Raw genomic sequence first — 17,397 nt, 5'->3', positions numbered from 1 at the left:
CTGAGAAAGGTGGGGAGAAATGGATGGAGGGAGAGGTAAAGTCTGTAATGGAAGAAGATTGGACCGAGAAAAAGGGAGGAAGAGATGGAGGGAGGAATGAGTGCAGAGGGAGATGACAGAGCAGTGAGTGGATAAAGGGGGGGGATGGTGAGAGAAACGGACAGAGAAAAATGGAGGGAGGAGTGAATGGATGGAGGCAGAAATGGTGGGAGCAATACATTGATGGAGAAATATAAGGGTGTTTTGTTTGGATGAATGGACCTGTTGAGGCTCACTCCCTGTAATTCTGCTGCACAACATGTGAACTGCACGCTTTTTAAAAACAGTGTGACTCTGTTCGAAGTGAAGAAACATTTCAACTTTAACTCTTTCTATGCCAATTCCAGTGCGTAAACAAGAGATTATCAAAGCCACAGAACAGCTGATTGAAGCGATTAGCAATGGAGATTTTGAGGCGTACACGTAAGTTTCTTTCCCAAGTAAAACATTTGATTTGGGTTTTTTTTCACCAGTTACATTGAGGGTTTGAAACAGTTTTCCACCCGGTAGCAGCTGTGAATCATCATCTCGGAGAAGTCACTATTGGGGTCTCATAGTCATAGAATTCCTACAGTGCAGAGCGAAGCCAGTTGGCCCATCGATTCAGTACTGACCCTCCGAAAGGTCGCCCCAATCTATCCACTCCCCCACCCTACCCACGTAACCTCATCTCACCTTTGGACACTAAGGGGCAATTTAGCGCGGCCAATCCACCTAACACGCACATCTTTGGACTGTGGGAGGAAACCGGATCACCCGGACGAAACCCACGCAGACACGGGGAGAACGTGCAGACTCCGCACAGTCACCCAAGGCCGGAATTGAACCCAAGTCCCTGGCGCTGTGTGGCAGCAGTGCCAACCCCTGTGCCCCTCCCTTGCTGCCCAATGCAATGTTTTCAATGTCACTTTAGAATTTTAAATCCAGATTTTTATTCAATTCCAATTTTACTAGCTGCTGTGGTGGGATTCGAACCTTCTCCCGCGGAGCATTGCTCCAAATCTCCGGATGACCAGCCCACCGCCCCTCTTTTTTTTCTAGAATGGGAGAGAAGCTCAGGGTGTAGGTTTGCAACATGCTATCCCAGAGTGAAACTGCAGATCCATCTTTCATTACTTCCCTCCTTACCCCCATTCCTGTCTTCTTTTGTCTATTCTTCCCCTCCTTCTATCCACTCCTTGCCTCCTTCCCTCTACGCCTTGCTCTCTCTATCTCTCTTTCAACCACCACCACCACCACTCACCATCACCTCTAAATGTTCATGCGTCACCCCTTCTTCCAATGCTGATCGGTCTGCTGTGTATTTCCAGTATTTTCTCTTCCTACCTCGCTAAAAGAAGTGAATGTCCACCATTTTGATGACTTTTTGCTCTTTCAGGAAGATGTGTGACCCCGGGGTCACTGCCTTCGAGCCCGAGGCGCTGGGAAATCTGGTGGAGGGTCTCGATTTTCATCGGTTCTACTTTGAGAATTGTAAGAAACCATTTCTCTTCTGGATGGGGAGACTAACCATCCGAGTTAGATCCCTGCATTTCAGCCATTCACTTTGCAGCTTCTACACAGGGTTGTAATGTATACGCGATGATATCTGAGTGTGTGAATAGAGTGAGTGATTGAGACCCAATACAGTGAATAGAGTGATGTGGAGACGCCGGCGTTGGACTGGGGTTGGCACAGTAAGACGTTTTACAACACCCAGATTAAAGTCCAACAGCTTTCGGAGCGTGGCTCCTTCATCAGTTGGGTGAAGAGGTAGGTTACACAAGCACAGCATATATAGACAAAGTCAATGATGCAAGATGATACTTTGAATGTGAGTGTTTGCAGGTAATTAAGTCTTTACAGGTCCAGACGGTTGGACTGGAGAGAGGGATAATCACAGGTTAAGGAGGTGTGAATTGTCTCAAGCCAGGACAGTTGGTAGGATTTTGCAGGCCCAGGCCAGATGGTAGGAGGTTAAATGTAGTGAGACATGAATCCAAGATCCCGGTTGAGGCCGTACTCAGGCTCCTTCAACTCGTGATTCCAAATAAACCTGTTGGACTTTAACCTGGCGTTGTACAACGTCTTACAGTGAATAGAGCGAGTAACTGAGGCCCTGATTTAAGCCCTGCTCTGTCTTGAGCGAGTTGGCTTCATCCATGTAACCTTTGAGGCCTATGGTTTGCCATCTGGGTGGCACTCTCACCTCTGACTCAGAAGATTTTGAAGTCAAGGCACACCATAGATTCAAGCTCTCAGATGTAGACTGACACTCCCAGTGCGCTGACAGTGGTGCCAACCCTTGGATAAGACATTAAACTGAGGCCCTGTCTGATCTCTCGGCTCCTATTGCACTAATTCTCGAAGAAGAACAAGCGATTTTCTCCCTTGTGACCCGTGGATCAATATTTATCCCTGAATTGACACCCTGAAAAAAAATGGATTGTCTGGGTCATTATTATATTGCTGCTTGTGGGAGCTTGCTGTGCTCAAATTGGTTGCCACTTTTCCTGCATTACAACAATAACTGCACTTCAAAAGTACTTCATTGGCCTGAGGTTGAGCACATCGCAACAGAAATGCAAGTCTTTCTTCCTTACTTGAATGCGAGGTGTTGTTCTTTCGATGCTCAGTGTAACATGACATCCGCTGATGTCTCGCGGTGTCTATTTTGATTTCACGTTGTGCGATTATCGAGAACTGATGATTTTTTTTTGTCTGTTTCCCCCAGTGTGGTCCAAAAACAACAAGCCGGTCCACACCACCATCCTGAACCCACATATCCATCTGATTGGGGAAGAGGCTGCCTGCATCGCGTACATCCGCATCACACAGTACATCGACAGCAATGGGATCCCGCGCACTGCCCAGTCCGAGGAAACTCGCATCTGGCACCGTCGCGACGGCAAATGGCAAATTGTCCACTTCCACCGATCGGGATCTCCGTCTGCTCTGGCCAAGTAAGGGTTAAGGTCCACGTTTTGGTGGCCGGGGTCCAAGGGAAATGACCTGAAAAAATTGGAGTGATGGGTTGCAGCAGGATTGGGCTGCACCATTCCCCCAACTCTCAGCCAGCAGTACGTTAGCCCCCTATCCAGCCCCACCGCTCCACGTCCTCCCCTGCCAACAACAGTACAAACGTCAGCTCCCTTCTCTCCCCACAGAGACTGTCAGACCTGCTGCGATTGTCCAGTATTTTCTGTTTTTGTTTCAGATTCCAGCATCCGCAGTAATTTGATTTTAAATTCATTGCCTGCGTTCCATATACCGTGGGGCAGCACGGTAGCACAAGTGGTTAGCACTGTGGCTTCACAGCGCCAGGGTCCCAGGTTCGATTCCCCGCTGGGTCACTGTCTGTGCGGAGTCTGCACGTTCTTCCCGTGTCTGTGTGGGTTTCCTCCGGGTGCTCCGGTTTCCTCCCACAGTCCAAAGACTGTGCAGGTTAGGTGGATTGGCCATGATAAATTGCCCTTAGTGACCAAAAGGTTAGGAGGGGTTATTGGGTTACGGGGATAGGGTGGAAGTAAGGGATTGGGTGTGTCAGTGCAGACTCGATGGGCCGAATGGCCTCCTTCTGCACTGTACTTTCAATGTTCTATCTGTGTATGATCTGGAATATGTAATTCAGCCCCTCGAGCCTGCTCCACCACTTAAGGTAATGATAATAAGAATCTTTCTTTGTGTCACAAGTAGGCTTACATTAACACTGCAATGAAGTTACTGTGAAAATCCCCTAGTCGCCACATTCCGGCGCCTGTTCGGGTACACAGAGGGAGAATCCAGAATGTCCAATTCACCTAACAAGCACGTCTTTCGGGTCTTGTGGGAGGAAACCGGAGCACCCGGAGGAAACCCACGCAGACTCGAGGAGAACGTGCAGACTCCGCACAGACAGTGACCCAAGCCGGGAATCGAACCTGGGACCCTGGAGCTGTGAAGTAACAATGAAATGAAAATGAAAATGAAATGAATGAAAATCACTTATTGTCACAAGTAGGCTTCAAATGAAGTTACTGTGAAAAGCCCCTAGTCGCCACATTCTGGCACCTGTTCGGGGAGGCTGATACGGGAATTGAACCCACGCTGCTGGCCCGTCTTGGTCTGCTTTAAAAGCCAGCTATTTAGCCCTGTACTAAACCAGCCCCTATAGTGCTAACCACTGTGCTACCATGCCATCCCAGGGTGATCTGATAGTAAATCTGCATCCCGCCTGCCCTCGATAACCTACCAGCCCCTTGCTTACCCGGAATCTATCCACCCACCTCTACCTTAAAAATATTCAAAGTTCCAGAGACCAACACTGTACCCAATACTCCAGATACGGTGCGGAATTCTCCGACCCCCCGCCGGGTCAGAGAATCGCCGGTGGGCCGCGCGAATATCGCCATGCCGCCCCGATACCGGGACGTGATTCGGCACCACTGGGGCCGGCGTGGTTGGCGCGGCGCCAGTCGGAGTATGCGCCGACTCTCCGGCCCGGGCTGGCACGGGCCAGCGCGGCGATTCTCCGGCCCGGATGGGCAGAGCGGTCGTCAACAAAAATCCGAGTCCACCGGCGCCGTTCTAACATCCTCGGAGCCGGCGTGACCTCGGCGTTGAAGGGTCCGGGGGCGGTCTGTGGGGGTGTGGGGGGGGGGGGGTCCGACACCAGGGGGGGCCTCCGTAGTGGCCTGGCCCACGATCGGGGCCCACCGATCGGCGGGCCGGCCTCTCTGGTTGCAGGCCTCCTTTCCTCCGCGCCGGCTCCTGTAGCCCTGCGCCATTTGGCGGATGTGCCAGATCTTTGTTCACTCACTTATCCTACCTGTATCTTTTTGTAGCCTCCTTATGTCCTCTTCACAACTTACTTTCCTACCTATCTTTGTGTCATTAGCAAATTTGGCACCCTTCACTTCAATCCCTTCATCCGAATCATTTATATAAATTGTAACCAGTTGAGGTCCCAGCACTGATCCTGATGACACATCACTCGTTACATCTTGCTCACTTGAAAAAAACTATTTATGTCCACTCACTGTTTCCTGTTAGCCAGCCAATCTTCTATCCATGCCAATATGTCCTGTACCATGAGCTTTTATTTTCTGCAATAACCTTTGATGTGGCACTTTATCAAATGCCTTCTGGAAATCTAAATACAGTACACCCACCAGTTCCCCTTTATCCACAGCACAGGTTACTCCCTCAAAGAACTCCAATAACTTGGTTAAACATGATTTTCCCTTCACAAAACCATGTTGACTCTGCCTGATTACATTGAGCTTATCCAAGTGGCCCGCTATAACTTCTTAACTAATAGCTTCTAACATTTTTCCTACATCAGATGTTAAAAGAACTGGCCTGTCGTTTCCCACTTTCTGCCTCCCTCCCTTTTTGAATCATGGGGTTACATCTGCTAGATTCCACTCTAATGGAATCTGCTGCTTTCTTTCTGTCAATTTATTCTCAATTTCCAGCATTATGTGTCGTCTTCTTTGTGGTCAGAAGGTTGTGGGTTCAAGTCGCACTCCCGGGGTTTGAGCTCCAAGTCCGGGCTGACATTCCCCACTGCAGTATCGAGGGAGTGCGGCAATGTTAGAGGTGCCATCTTCAGGTGAAATTAAACTGGCCAACATAAATGTAGCCCATGCACTATTAGAAGAAGAATAGGGGGGGGGGGGAGCAATGGTTAGCACTGCTGCCTCATAGCGCCAAGTTCCCAGGCTCGATCCCGGCCCTGGGTCCCTGTCCATGTGGAGTTTGCACATTCTCCCCCGTGTTTGCGTGGGTTTCGCCCACACAAGCCAAAGATGTGCAGGGTAGGTGGATTGGCCACACTAAGTTGCCCCTTAATTGGAAAAAATGAATTGGGTACTGAATTCTGGTCGCCACACTACCAGAAGGATGTGGAGGCTTTCGAGAGGGTGCAGAAGAGATTTACCAGAATGTTGCCTGGTATGGAGGGCATAAGCTATGAGGAGCGGTTGAATAAACTCGGTTTGTTCTCACTGGAACGAAGGAGGTTGAGGGGCGACCTGATAGAGGTATACAAAATTATGAGGGGCATAGACAGAGTGGATAGTCAGAGGCTTTTCCCCAGGGTAGAGGGGTCAATTACTAGGGGGCATAGGTTTAAGGTGAGAGGGGCAAGGTTTAGAGTAGATGTATGAGGCAAGTTTTTTTACACAGAGGGTAGTGGGTGCCAGGAACTCGCTGCCGGAGGAGGTGGTGGAAGCAGGGACGATAGTGACATTTAAGGGGCATCTTGACAAATATATGAATAGGATGGGAATAGAGGGATACGGACCCAGGAAGTGTAGAAAATTGTAGTTAAGTCGGGCAGCATGGTCGGAACGGGCTTGGAGGGCCAAAGGGCCTGTTCCTGTGCTGTACTTTTCTTTGTTCTTTGTTCTTTGTACTCTAAATTTATTTCCAAATGTCTCTACAGCAAGCCCCACTGGCAAGTGTTGGAAGGTTTTGCAGGCGGACTGTTTGACCAGGTGACAAACACACTTGGCCAACAAGTCCTGGGATGGGACTCGAACTTGGCGCTTCAGATTCAGAAGCAGGGGCACCGCCCAGTGGAGTTACAAGACTGCCCACCACAGCAGTGACGGCATTTCAAAAGTTAACTCACTCACTGTCCAACGCTTTGAGAAGTCCTGAGGTGGTGTCTCGGGTGGGCGGGGGTGGGGGGGGGGGGGGGGGGGTGCTGTAGGACTACTTCTTTATTGTTTGACCTCATTCTCTCTCTCTCTCTGTCTGCAGCTGAAACTCCTTCTCTCCAGTCTCCTGCTGCTATCCATGACTGACTTGCACGCAAGGAAAATATCTCCTGTGTAACCTCACCGCTGGACTCGTGTCTCCCCCCGGAGAGAGGGCTGGAATGCTTGGCGGAATCACTGCTGGGTTGAGCAATTGGTTCTCCCGCTCACACCCCCGGTGTTTGCAGGCAGAATGATGGATTTCATAACTGACCATCTTTTTTTGTATCCTAAAAGGCAATATCTGTCATTCTGGCATGTTTTACAGCGATATCTATAATTCCAATCGATTTACAGTGTATATGTATTTTAAAATTGTGATAGTTAAGTGGATGACTTTATAACTTGGCTGCGATGCATGTTTTTTACTGTTATGCCGGGTGCAAAAAATAAAATAACGGGCGTTTGCAATCTCAACATGAACCTTGGGAGGGTGGAAGAGGAATTTAGAATTTTAGACAGTCCCGCTGCAGAGATTATTTCATTGAAGAGTATTGAGTATTACCGGGCGGTAGGCAGTGCCAGTCTAGTTCAGACTGGGTGAGCAAGGAGCAGTCCCTGGTGGGCCTCAGGGAAGCTTTAACTCTTTGCTTGCCAACACTGAGGAGGGGAGGGGGGTGGGGCGGGGGAAACCACAAACCTCTGAAATGAAAGTCTCCAGGGTGAAATTTACACGTGCGCACCCCTCCCATCCAGACCGCCTTAACCACGGCGACTGCACTTTCAAACCAATTGAAAGCACTTTGTGATGTGTCTGACCGACCGAGTAACTTGTACTTTGGTGCGATTAATAAGGAGAGAAAACCTTCCACAATTCGAATCCAAAACAGCGGTCAATAAACGACCATTTGGTTTTAAGGGGGCTCGGAATGCACTGCTCGATTCGACCCATCGCACTTTGAAAGCAATGATTCCGAACCCGGTCTGAACATTGATCAGTGGTAATTGATCCAAATGAGCTTCCTCGGATATTTTGTGGCACTGACTTTACTGTGACTTTGGGTCACCCTCGGTATGAGCCTATTCCTCGTGTCCTCGTGATGGGGCCGTTTGGCTTGAGGTGGGCTCCCTGTGAAAAGATTGTCCTCCAGGGTCCTTACATTTGGCCAGACGACAGCACTGCATACACCCTGCACAACGTGGCACCCAATCAACGCAGCCACAACTGAGAAAAAATGGACTTGCACTCAGCACTCAGTGAGGTTGAACTCCACCCTTGATCACTGGGTCCAAACTGGGCAGACTGCACAATCTGAAACAGGCCCCTTCTCGTCTTCAAATTAGGGGCTGGGTTTCCAGTGAGCTTTGCAGCCTCTTCCTTCCGCACAATCAACCCCATTTCCACCCCTCCCCCCCCCAGTAACGTCAGCACCCCAGACCCCCCCCACCCCCACACACACACACTAAGGCAGCCTGCGTGGTCCTCTCGGTCACTTGTTACCATGGGAGCAGGCCATTCAGCCTATCACATCTGAGCCAGCCTGTTGGAAGAGCTATCCATTGTCCCAGCTCTACCCCTGTAACCTGCAGATTTCTCCCCTTTGAGTATTTATCCAGTGCCCTATCGAACATCACCTTGTGTCTTCTCCCACTGCCCTTTCAATTCCGGCACATTCCAGGGCACAACAGCTCGCTGCGTAAAAACAAATTCTCGGCATCAGATTCTACTGCTGATTATGTCAAACCTGGGCCCTCTTGGTCAATAGGCTGCAACATCTAAAATAGATTAGATGCATGACGTGGTCGCAATTAAGTGGACCCCACAATTTCCACACCTCTTTGTCAAACAGATGGAGGAAAACCTGATGCTGCCTCCGTCAAGATCGATGTTTCATCCCAGCCAGGCTGAACTGAACTGCGTCAATCACATGGATCATCTCTCCCCCTCCCCTTCCCTCACCCAGTGCCAGGAAGCCTGCACAGGTCCCGTACCAGCCTCCCCGAACAGGCGCCGGAATGTGGCGACTAGGGGCTTTTCACAGTAACTTCATTTGAAGCCTACTTGTGACAATAAGTGATTTTCATTTCATCCCAGGGATGGCCACGGGCAGAATTCTCCCACCCCTGCCCCGGGCGGGTTTGGTGGCGGGCGGGAGCAGAGAATCTGGCGGCAACCAAAAAGTAAAAAAAAGAACAACGTCGGCTTAAACCGGCGTCGTAATTCTCCCAGTGGCGGGTTAATGGTCTTCCCGTTGGTTGGGGGCATGGCTGCCATTTGCATTCATTTGCATCTCATAACCGCTCATTAAAACAACTGCCTGCCTGCGTCCCATCAGGCCTTCCAGTCCTGCGTCCCGCCAGTGGGTAAGTACGTCGGGGTCAAACACGATTGCTAATGAGTGGCAAGCGATCCTCGGCTCGTCAGAGACTTTGAGGGGAGTGTAACAAAGCCTTTCCACCGTCCTGCTGCCCTGCCCCTGGTCCACTCGTTGTTCACCACTCTGCCGGGGCAGACCTGCCCTCCATCGCCATGCCAAGCTGGTCTTCATCGACAGCACCGTGCTGCTGGACCCATGGACCCGCCGGTGTTGTTCTCTTGGCTCAGTATAGTGCCTGGGGTTGGGGATAACTGGGGTCTCCTTACCGCAGGTGCTACACAGCAGCATCTATGTGGACAGCACTGTGCTGTGGGATTCATGTAGTCACCGGAATAAAGGCCCGGCTTTCTACTGAGAGGGTGGAGTGTGAGGTGAGGCCCAGGGAGTGGCCTGATGAAGACAAAGGGGGAAGTGGAAGCAAGGGGGGAGTGGGGGGGCAAGGGCTCACCATATCAGGAAGAGGGCCGAGGAGACGGCTGAAAAAGATGATCAATTGAAGACAGAATGAAGATTGAGGGGAGGGGGAAGCTGAACCCCAGCAAGGCTACACGAAGAGCTACCAAGCAAGGGGGTAAAAGGGATGTCACATTGTTTACTGGAAGGGGAAGCATGAAAAGACTCTACATGCCTTGCTCGGGGGCAGGGGAGGGTGGTTGAATCGAGGAACAGAGAATTCTTCTTGAGGCTGCTAGCCTCGTCCCTCTGGGTTGCTGACATCGTGCTCGGTCTGGTGAAGACAGGAGGGCCGGTGAGAGTGGTACGAGTGTGCTGGACGGGTGTTTAAATATGGCGCCGGGACCTTTGAATCTACCAGCTGAGGGTGAAGCAGTTGCCGGCAGGCCAGGGGGAACTCGCTTGTGCATTAATGAGATTCCAAGTGCAGATTCTGCCGTGGGATCTTTCTGGAGTTGCCCACCACCTCACTTGGGGGAATTCTGCCCAAAGTTCCCAATCTCTCTGGATTACCGAGGAACTTTCAAACAGCAGTTGGGCATAAAAAAGAGAACTAATTTCAGAGCTGTGGGAAAAGAGGAGGGAGGCTCAGGACCAAATTGGTCACCACTGTCAGGGAGCCTGTACAGGGAGGCTGGCCGGCCTTCTGTGCTGTAAGATTCCACCTCCCACCTCCCATGAAGTTGGACGGTTCTGACTGGTTGTTCGCAGTTGCAATGGGTATCAAGCAAGAGGAGAAAATTGCCGTGAAAACCCTGCAGCCATACCAGAATCACCATTTTAGAAGCTAAATAGTTGGTCAGTATCTTAAAAAAAAATGTTCGTCAAGGTTTCGATGCGGGAGATGAGTTGACTTGGCCTGTTTATTTCAGAGGCTGAGAGAATGACTGCTCCTGCCATTTATAGAGACCTTTATTTCTCTGCTTGAGCAAGGAAAGTGGTGGCACATGATAGAAAGGCCTGAAAGTCTCTCGGGCCTGGGGGATAGCCCACCTTGCCTGATGGAAAAACACTTGATGTTCCTCCAAAGACAAGGCAAACTGCCTTGTCCCCATGCCCTACCCATGGCTTATTGCCAGACATCGACGGAGGTTCCGTCACACGATCCAGCCATCAGTCGGCCAACGTACCCGTCCTTGTGACATACGACCTTCCTACACCAACTGGAAAGCCAATGGACTTATCACCCAATTGGATGATGCTTGATTGTCAGCCAAACAGTTGTTCTAACATTTTCAGCAATTTTACATCTGATAACGAGAAATGTTGGAAGAAAATGACAATCATTTTTGATGAATCGACGGTTTGTCTCCAGGGTCGCACAGAGCAGTGTCCTGGAGATTGATCTTCAATTCCTGGAGACTCCAGTTTTTTCCTGGAGGGTTGGCAATCCCACCAGTGCTCCATGAGCAAAGAAATGCCACAGCGGTTACTTGCAGGCCATCGGAAATTTTAAATTCAAGTGGACCAGGAACTAATACAGTGGCGCGCAGTAGACGAGGACGCGTTGGAAGAATTTTGGATGAGCTGACGTTTATGGAGGGCGGAAGATTTCCGTCAGGAAAACACAGGTCATTTCTGACTCAAGTAAAATGTGCAGCAACCGCTCCTGGGGCCCTTAGCAACCAGTCCTTTCTCATGGACCTTGGCAACCAGTGCCACGGCCCTTAATGGCGAGCTGCTTCTCATGGTCCTGAACATGGAATCATAGAATTTACAGGGCAGGAGGCTATTTGACCCATGTAGTCTGCATCGGCCCTTGGAAGGAGTACTCTTCTTAAGCCCACGCCTCCACCCTATCCCAGTAACCCCACCTAACCTTTTGGACACTAAGGGACAATTTAGCATGGCCAATCCACCCAACCTGCACATCTTTGGACTATAGTAGGAAACTGGAGCACCCGGCAGAAGTCCACGCAGACACGGGGAAAATGTGCAAACTATACAGAGTCACCCAAGGCCGGAATCGAACCCAGGTCCCTGGAGCTGTGAGGCAGCAGTGTTAACCACTGTGCTGAACAGCCAGTACATTAGCCCCTAGCAACCAGTCCCTTGGCCCTTAGCAACCAGTTCCTTCTCATGGTCCGTAGCAACCAGTCCCTTGGCCCTTAGCAACCAGTCCCTTCTCATAATCCATAGCAACCAGACACTTGGCTCTTAGCAACCAGTCCCTTCACATGGTCCGTAGCAACCAGTCCCTTGGCCCTTAGCAACATGTCCCTTCTCATAGTCCGTAGCAACCAGTCCCTTGGCCCTCAGCAACGAGTCCCTTGGCCCTTAGCAACCAGTCCCTTGACCCAAAAGCTACCCTACATTGAAGATGGAGAGAGACCGCTTGTAAATTAACACAGCTTTAAAGAATTGACAATATCATTTTCAGAGCATATTAGGAACAACATGTCCCATTCAGACGCCTGAGCTGTGGGGCAGTTTTCCCACTGAGCTGCAAGGCTACTCAACAACCCAAAGCTTATGTCACAGGCGACGCACAAATCATCGCCTTTACGATGCCACACGTGCACAGTCAAACTTCAAAGGAACTGTGCACTTCAATGGATAGGTCACACACTGCAAAAATAACTTAGAGGGGACGTTGCTGTGAAGCCATTCGGCCCCTTGAATCTGCTACATAAGGCTGCGCAGGCCATTCGGCCCCTCGAACCTATTACGTGGGACTGGAAAGAGGCCATTCAGCCCCCGAAGCCTGTTCCGCAATTTAATCAGGAAGCTATGCTTTGGTGAGGGTGGGGGAGGAAAGGGGGTTACTTGCTGTTTTTGTATCACGTTAGGAGAAACATTCATCCATCACTTTTGCTTGCTTACTTCAGAAAGTGAATTGAACTGACAATCATGCACCATTTCTAGTGTTGGTTTTTTGCTCGCTGAGCCTTTGCACTGGACTCTGGGCCTCACTGGAGATTTGCTTTTGTACCTCTGTATTGTGTCGCCAATTAAATCGATGCCTTTCTGTACATTTTCGTAAGTGACTTTACTGTAAACTGTCGTGACACTGAAGAAGTTAATGGATTGTGCAAAGCTTCTGCCTTTGGAATATGGGCTAACTCATCGGTAAGGTTGCTGGTGACTGACTTGTGAATATTTTAATTGGTGTTTCGCAAATAAAGAGGTTTTATCAGTTTGTCTTGAAGGAGGTGCGTTAATTTATTTTGTTTCCGAACTGGAGAGAAAGGAGAAGGAATGTTTGCCATCTCCTTCTGGGCACTCTCTCGGCAGGTTATAGGTTTTGAAGAGTTGTAGAGTTTTACAGCTCAAAACATGGCCCTTCTGCCCATCGCGTCTGGCCCAGCCATCAAGCACCTGTCTACTCCAATCCCATTTTCCAGCACTTAGTCCGTAGCATTTTCTGCTGCGGCTTTTCAAGTGCTGATCTAAATGCTTCTTAAATGTTGTGAGGGTTCCCGCCTCTCCCAAACCCTCTGGGTGAAAAGGTTTTTCCTCAAATCCCGTCTGAATCTCCTGCTCCTTACAGTAAATCTATGCCCCCTGGTTATTGACCCCTCCAGTAAGAGGAAAATGTTTCTTCCCATCTACTCTATGCCCTCATAATTTTGTACTCATCAATCAGGTCCCGCTTCGGCCTTCTCTGCCCTAAGGAGAACAACTCCAACCTAATCAGCCGCTCTTCATAGCCGAAAGCAACCAGTTACAACCAGACCTTAGCAACCAGTCCCTTCTCGTGGTCCGTAGCAACCAGTCCCTTGGCCCTTAGCAACCAGTCCCTTCTCATGGTCCGTAGCAACCAATCCTTTGGCCCTTAGCAACCAGTCCCTTCTCATAGTCTGTATCAACCAGTCCCTTGGCCCTGAGCAACCAGTCCCTTCTCATGGTCCGTAGCAACCAGTCCCTTGGCCCTTAGCAACCAGTCCCTTCTCATAGTCCGTAGCAACCAGTCCCTTGGCCCTTAGCAACCAGCCCCTTCTCAAGGTCAGCAGCAACCAGTCCCTTGGCCCTTAGCAACCAATCCCTTCTCATAGTCCGTAGCAACCAGTCCCTTGGCCCTTAGCAACCAGCCCCTTCTCAAGGTCCGCAGCAACCAGTCCCTTGGCCTTTAGCAACCAGTCCCTTCTCAGGGCCCTTATCAACCAATCCCTTGACCCACAAGCTACCCTATATTGAAGATGTAGTTGGCTTCATAGCTCCAGCCCAGGTGACGCACTGGTTAATCTCCTCTGCACCCTCTCTCGTGCAATCACATCCTTCCAATAACGTGGTGACCCTTAGGTTAAATCACCACCAGTCAGCAGGGAGTTGGTTAGCTCAGTTGGCTGGACGGCTGATTCGTGATGCAGCCAACAGCCCGGGTTCACTTCTGGCTGAGGTTATCCATGAAGGGCCCCGCTCCCCCCCCCTTCTCAACATTTGCCCTTCCCGAGGTGTGGTTACCCTCAGCGCCAGTCAGCTCTCTCTCTCTCTCAAGAGTGGAGAGCAGCCTGTTGAACTCGGGGACTATGGTGACCATCAGAGTGTGGTGACCAGAACTGCACACAGTATTCTAGCTGTGGCCTAACTTGTGTTGTACACAGTTCCACCACAATCTCCCTGCTATTCCATGGCCTCGGCTAACAAAGGCAAGTATCCCATATGCCTTCTTAACTTGAACACAGCAGGTTCAGCTTTTCATTGAGGTTGGCAGCACAGAAACAGGCCACGCAGCCTGATGTATCCATTCTGGCTGCACGTGCGCTTCCTCCCACCATTACTCATGTCAGTCTATCAGCAGACCCTTCTTTGATTTGATTTGGTTTAATTTATTGTCACATGTATCGAAGCGCAGTGAAAAGTTTTTTTCTGCGGCCGAGCAACGTACACTATACGTACATAGTAGACACAAGAATAATAGAACATAGAACATTACAGCGCAGTACAGGCCCTTCGGCCCTCGATGTTGCGCCGACCTGTGAAACCACTCTAAAGCCCATCTACACTATTCCCTTATCGTCCATATGTCTATCCAATGACCATTTGAATTTCCTTAGTGTTGGCGAGTCCACTACTGTTGCAGGCAGGGCATTCCACGCCCTTACTACTCTCTGAGTAAATAACCAACCTCTGACATCTGTCTCCCCTCAATTTAAAGCTATGTCCCTGTCATGATATTCAGGTAAACATCACAGCACATACATACTGATGGACAGATCAACGGACCAATCAACACACACACAACACCACAGCCAATCACAGGCAAGAGCATACACAGTACAAAACAGGGAACACGACACTTCCTGAGCATTCCAGCAGGAGACAGCTCAGGGCACAGAGCTCATAGCAAGCCACTCAGACATCCACCATGTGCTGAGTGCCACGTATTAGGAATAGGTCCACAGATTCTAGGGTTATGATCGAACCTCAGTAACCAGTTTACCACTGTAAATAAATGATAGTAATAAAACGGAGTTGTACCATTCGCAACAGTGTTGGTTCGTCTGTGTAGCAGAGTACCCAACACATCAGTCCCCTCGTGCTAGACATCACCATCCAAAGAAAAAGGCTCTCACTGTCCACCCTATCCAATCCTCTGATCATCTTGTATGCATCAATTCAGTCACCTCTTAACCTTCTTCTCTCTAACGAAAACAGCCTCAAGTCCCTCAGCCTTTCCTCATAAGATCTTCCCTCCATACCAGGCAACATTCTGGTAAATCTCCTCTGCACCCTTTCCAATGTTTCCACATCCTTCCTATAATGCGGCGACCAGAATTGCACGCAATACTCCAAATGCGGCCGCACCAGAGTTTTGTACAGCTGCAACATGACCTCATGGCTCCGAAACTCAATCCCTCCACCAATAAAAGCTAACACACGGTACACACGGGGGCAGCACGGTAGCATTGTGGATAGCACAATTGCTTCACAGCTCCAGGGTCCCAGGTTCGATTCCGGCTTGGGTCACTGTCTGTGCGGAGTCTGCACATCCTCCCCGTGTGCGCGTGGGTTTCCTCCGGGTGCTCCGGTTTCCTCCCACAGTCCAACGATTTGCAGGTTAGGTGGATTGGCCATGCTAAATTGCCCTAAGTGTCCAAAATTGCCCTCAGTGTTGGGTGGGGTTACTGGGTTATGGGGTTATGGGGAGAGGGTGGAGGTGTTGACCTTGGGTAGGGTGCTCTTTCCAAGAGCCGGTGCAGACTCGATGGGCCGAATGGCCTCCTTCTGCGCTGTAAATTCTATGACACCGTACGCCTTCTTAACAACCCTCAACCTGGGTGGCAACTTTCAGGGATCTATGTACATGGACACCGAGATCTCTCTGCTCATCAACAGAGAACATTGACAAATGGTACATCGACAAATCAGTGATTGGTTACAGTGCGGAACAAGGGGCCAAACAAAGCAAATAACATAGTTAGTAATTACATAAGAAGAGGAAAATAGTTTTAGTCGGTCAGAACGCTGATAGGAGACAAAAGAAAAGGGACAGGGAGGAGAGCTCGCAGAGCGTCGCCATGCTCCGGCGCCATCCATCTCCTTTGTGGATTCACCGAGTTTCCCCAAGTGCTAAGTACTGGATACGGTGGTATAGTGATGTTACTGGGCCAATAATCCAGCCTGCATTTGCAATCTCCGCCTGTGTGTTCAAATCTCACCATAACTGCTCTGCACTTCCAACTCTGTTGCACAGATAAATCTGGAATTAAATAAGGTAACTAGCTGTAACTAATCTCTGTAACTAGCAGATTCTCATCTCATCTAATTCACCAATTTCATTCAGGGGAAGGAAATCTGATGTGACTCCCGGCTCCTTGGCAACGTGGTTGACTATTGACTGGACAAACAAACCACTTTGCAGATGGCTCACCCCCATCTTCTCAAGCTCAACTAATAATGAGCTTTACCAGGGTTGCCAACAAAGTAATGCTCCTTGAGGCACTATTGGACTGCAAAAGATATGTGGCCCAGCGAATGGGCATTCAGTCCAATCAGTCCATTCCACCGTTTATGTTCCTGTCAAGCCTCCGCCCATTTTTGCTCATTTAAATACATCACAGACACGTTGAAGCTTTTCATAGAATCATAGAATTTACAGTGCAGAAGGAGGCCATTCGGCCCATCGAGTCTGCACCGGCCCTTGGAAAGAGCCACCCTACTTAAGCCCACACCTCCGCCCTATCCCCGTAACCCTGTAACCCCACCTAACCTTTTTTGGACACTAAGGGGCAATTTAGCATGGTCAATCCACCTAACCTGCACACCTTTGGACTGTGAGAGGAAACCGGAGCACCCGGAGAAAACCCACGCAGTCACAGAGAGAATGTGCAGACTCCGTACAGACAGTGACCCAAGCCAGGAATCGAATCTGGGACCCTGGAGCTGTGAAGCAACAGTGCAAACCACTGTGTTACCGTGCTGCCCGTTTCTTCTTACACTCATCAGAACACTCCACAAGAGCACCAATATAAGGGGAAAGCATTTTATCCTGTATGAGAAGAAAGTACTGATTGGTTTGCAAGTGGTCTCTGATTGGTAGAGGTGTTGTAATGGAGAATGCACCAGCTGATGATGTTTGACAGATAACTTCCAAGCATTATTTGAAATTTATACCAGGCTGCTTGGTCCTGATTGGTCAATGCATTGTCCTGAGGAATGAATCATCAAATGGCTATCACTTAGCTTGTTTAGCTGAAACAGGCACAATATGTTTACATGTTCTTTCTGTCTACAAAGAATAGAGTGCTGTGTATTAATATATGTAGCTTGCAGTACAGGCAAATATACCACATTACTCATTTGTGTGATAGGCAGAATGCATTGTTGGCTTGACAGCAGCATCCTGTTCGTGACAAAAAACACTTGTATTGCTACTGCACGGTAGCAGTGTGAAACAGTTAGCTTCACCTGTTGCCCAAATT

The 17,397-nt window shown here is 49.6% G+C and overlaps 1 protein-coding gene across 1 annotated transcript in view; it reads left to right on the top strand.

The window, feature by feature from the left end:
- Positions 1 to 9,500, top strand: part of LOC140427153 (calcium/calmodulin-dependent protein kinase type II subunit alpha-like) — a 304,280-nt gene extending 294,780 nt beyond the window's left edge. Inside the window, 4 exon segments of the mRNA XM_072512706.1 lie at positions 387 to 462; positions 1,418 to 1,512; positions 2,753 to 2,981; positions 6,766 to 9,500. Of these exon segments, the coding sequence (XP_072368807.1) occupies positions 387 to 462; positions 1,418 to 1,512; positions 2,753 to 2,981; positions 6,766 to 6,769 (404 nt within the window). The 3' untranslated portion in view covers positions 6,770 to 9,500.
- The last annotated feature ends 7,897 nt before the right edge of the window (positions 9,501 to 17,397 follow it).

The sequence above is a fragment of the Scyliorhinus torazame genome, chromosome 7, assembly GCF_047496885.1.
Source record: "Scyliorhinus torazame isolate Kashiwa2021f chromosome 7, sScyTor2.1, whole genome shotgun sequence".
In the NCBI taxonomy this organism is placed as follows: domain Eukaryota; kingdom Metazoa; phylum Chordata; class Chondrichthyes; order Carcharhiniformes; family Scyliorhinidae; genus Scyliorhinus; species Scyliorhinus torazame.
The sequence above is the reverse complement of the archived record's forward strand: the minus strand, read 5'-3'. Positions and strand labels throughout refer to the sequence as shown.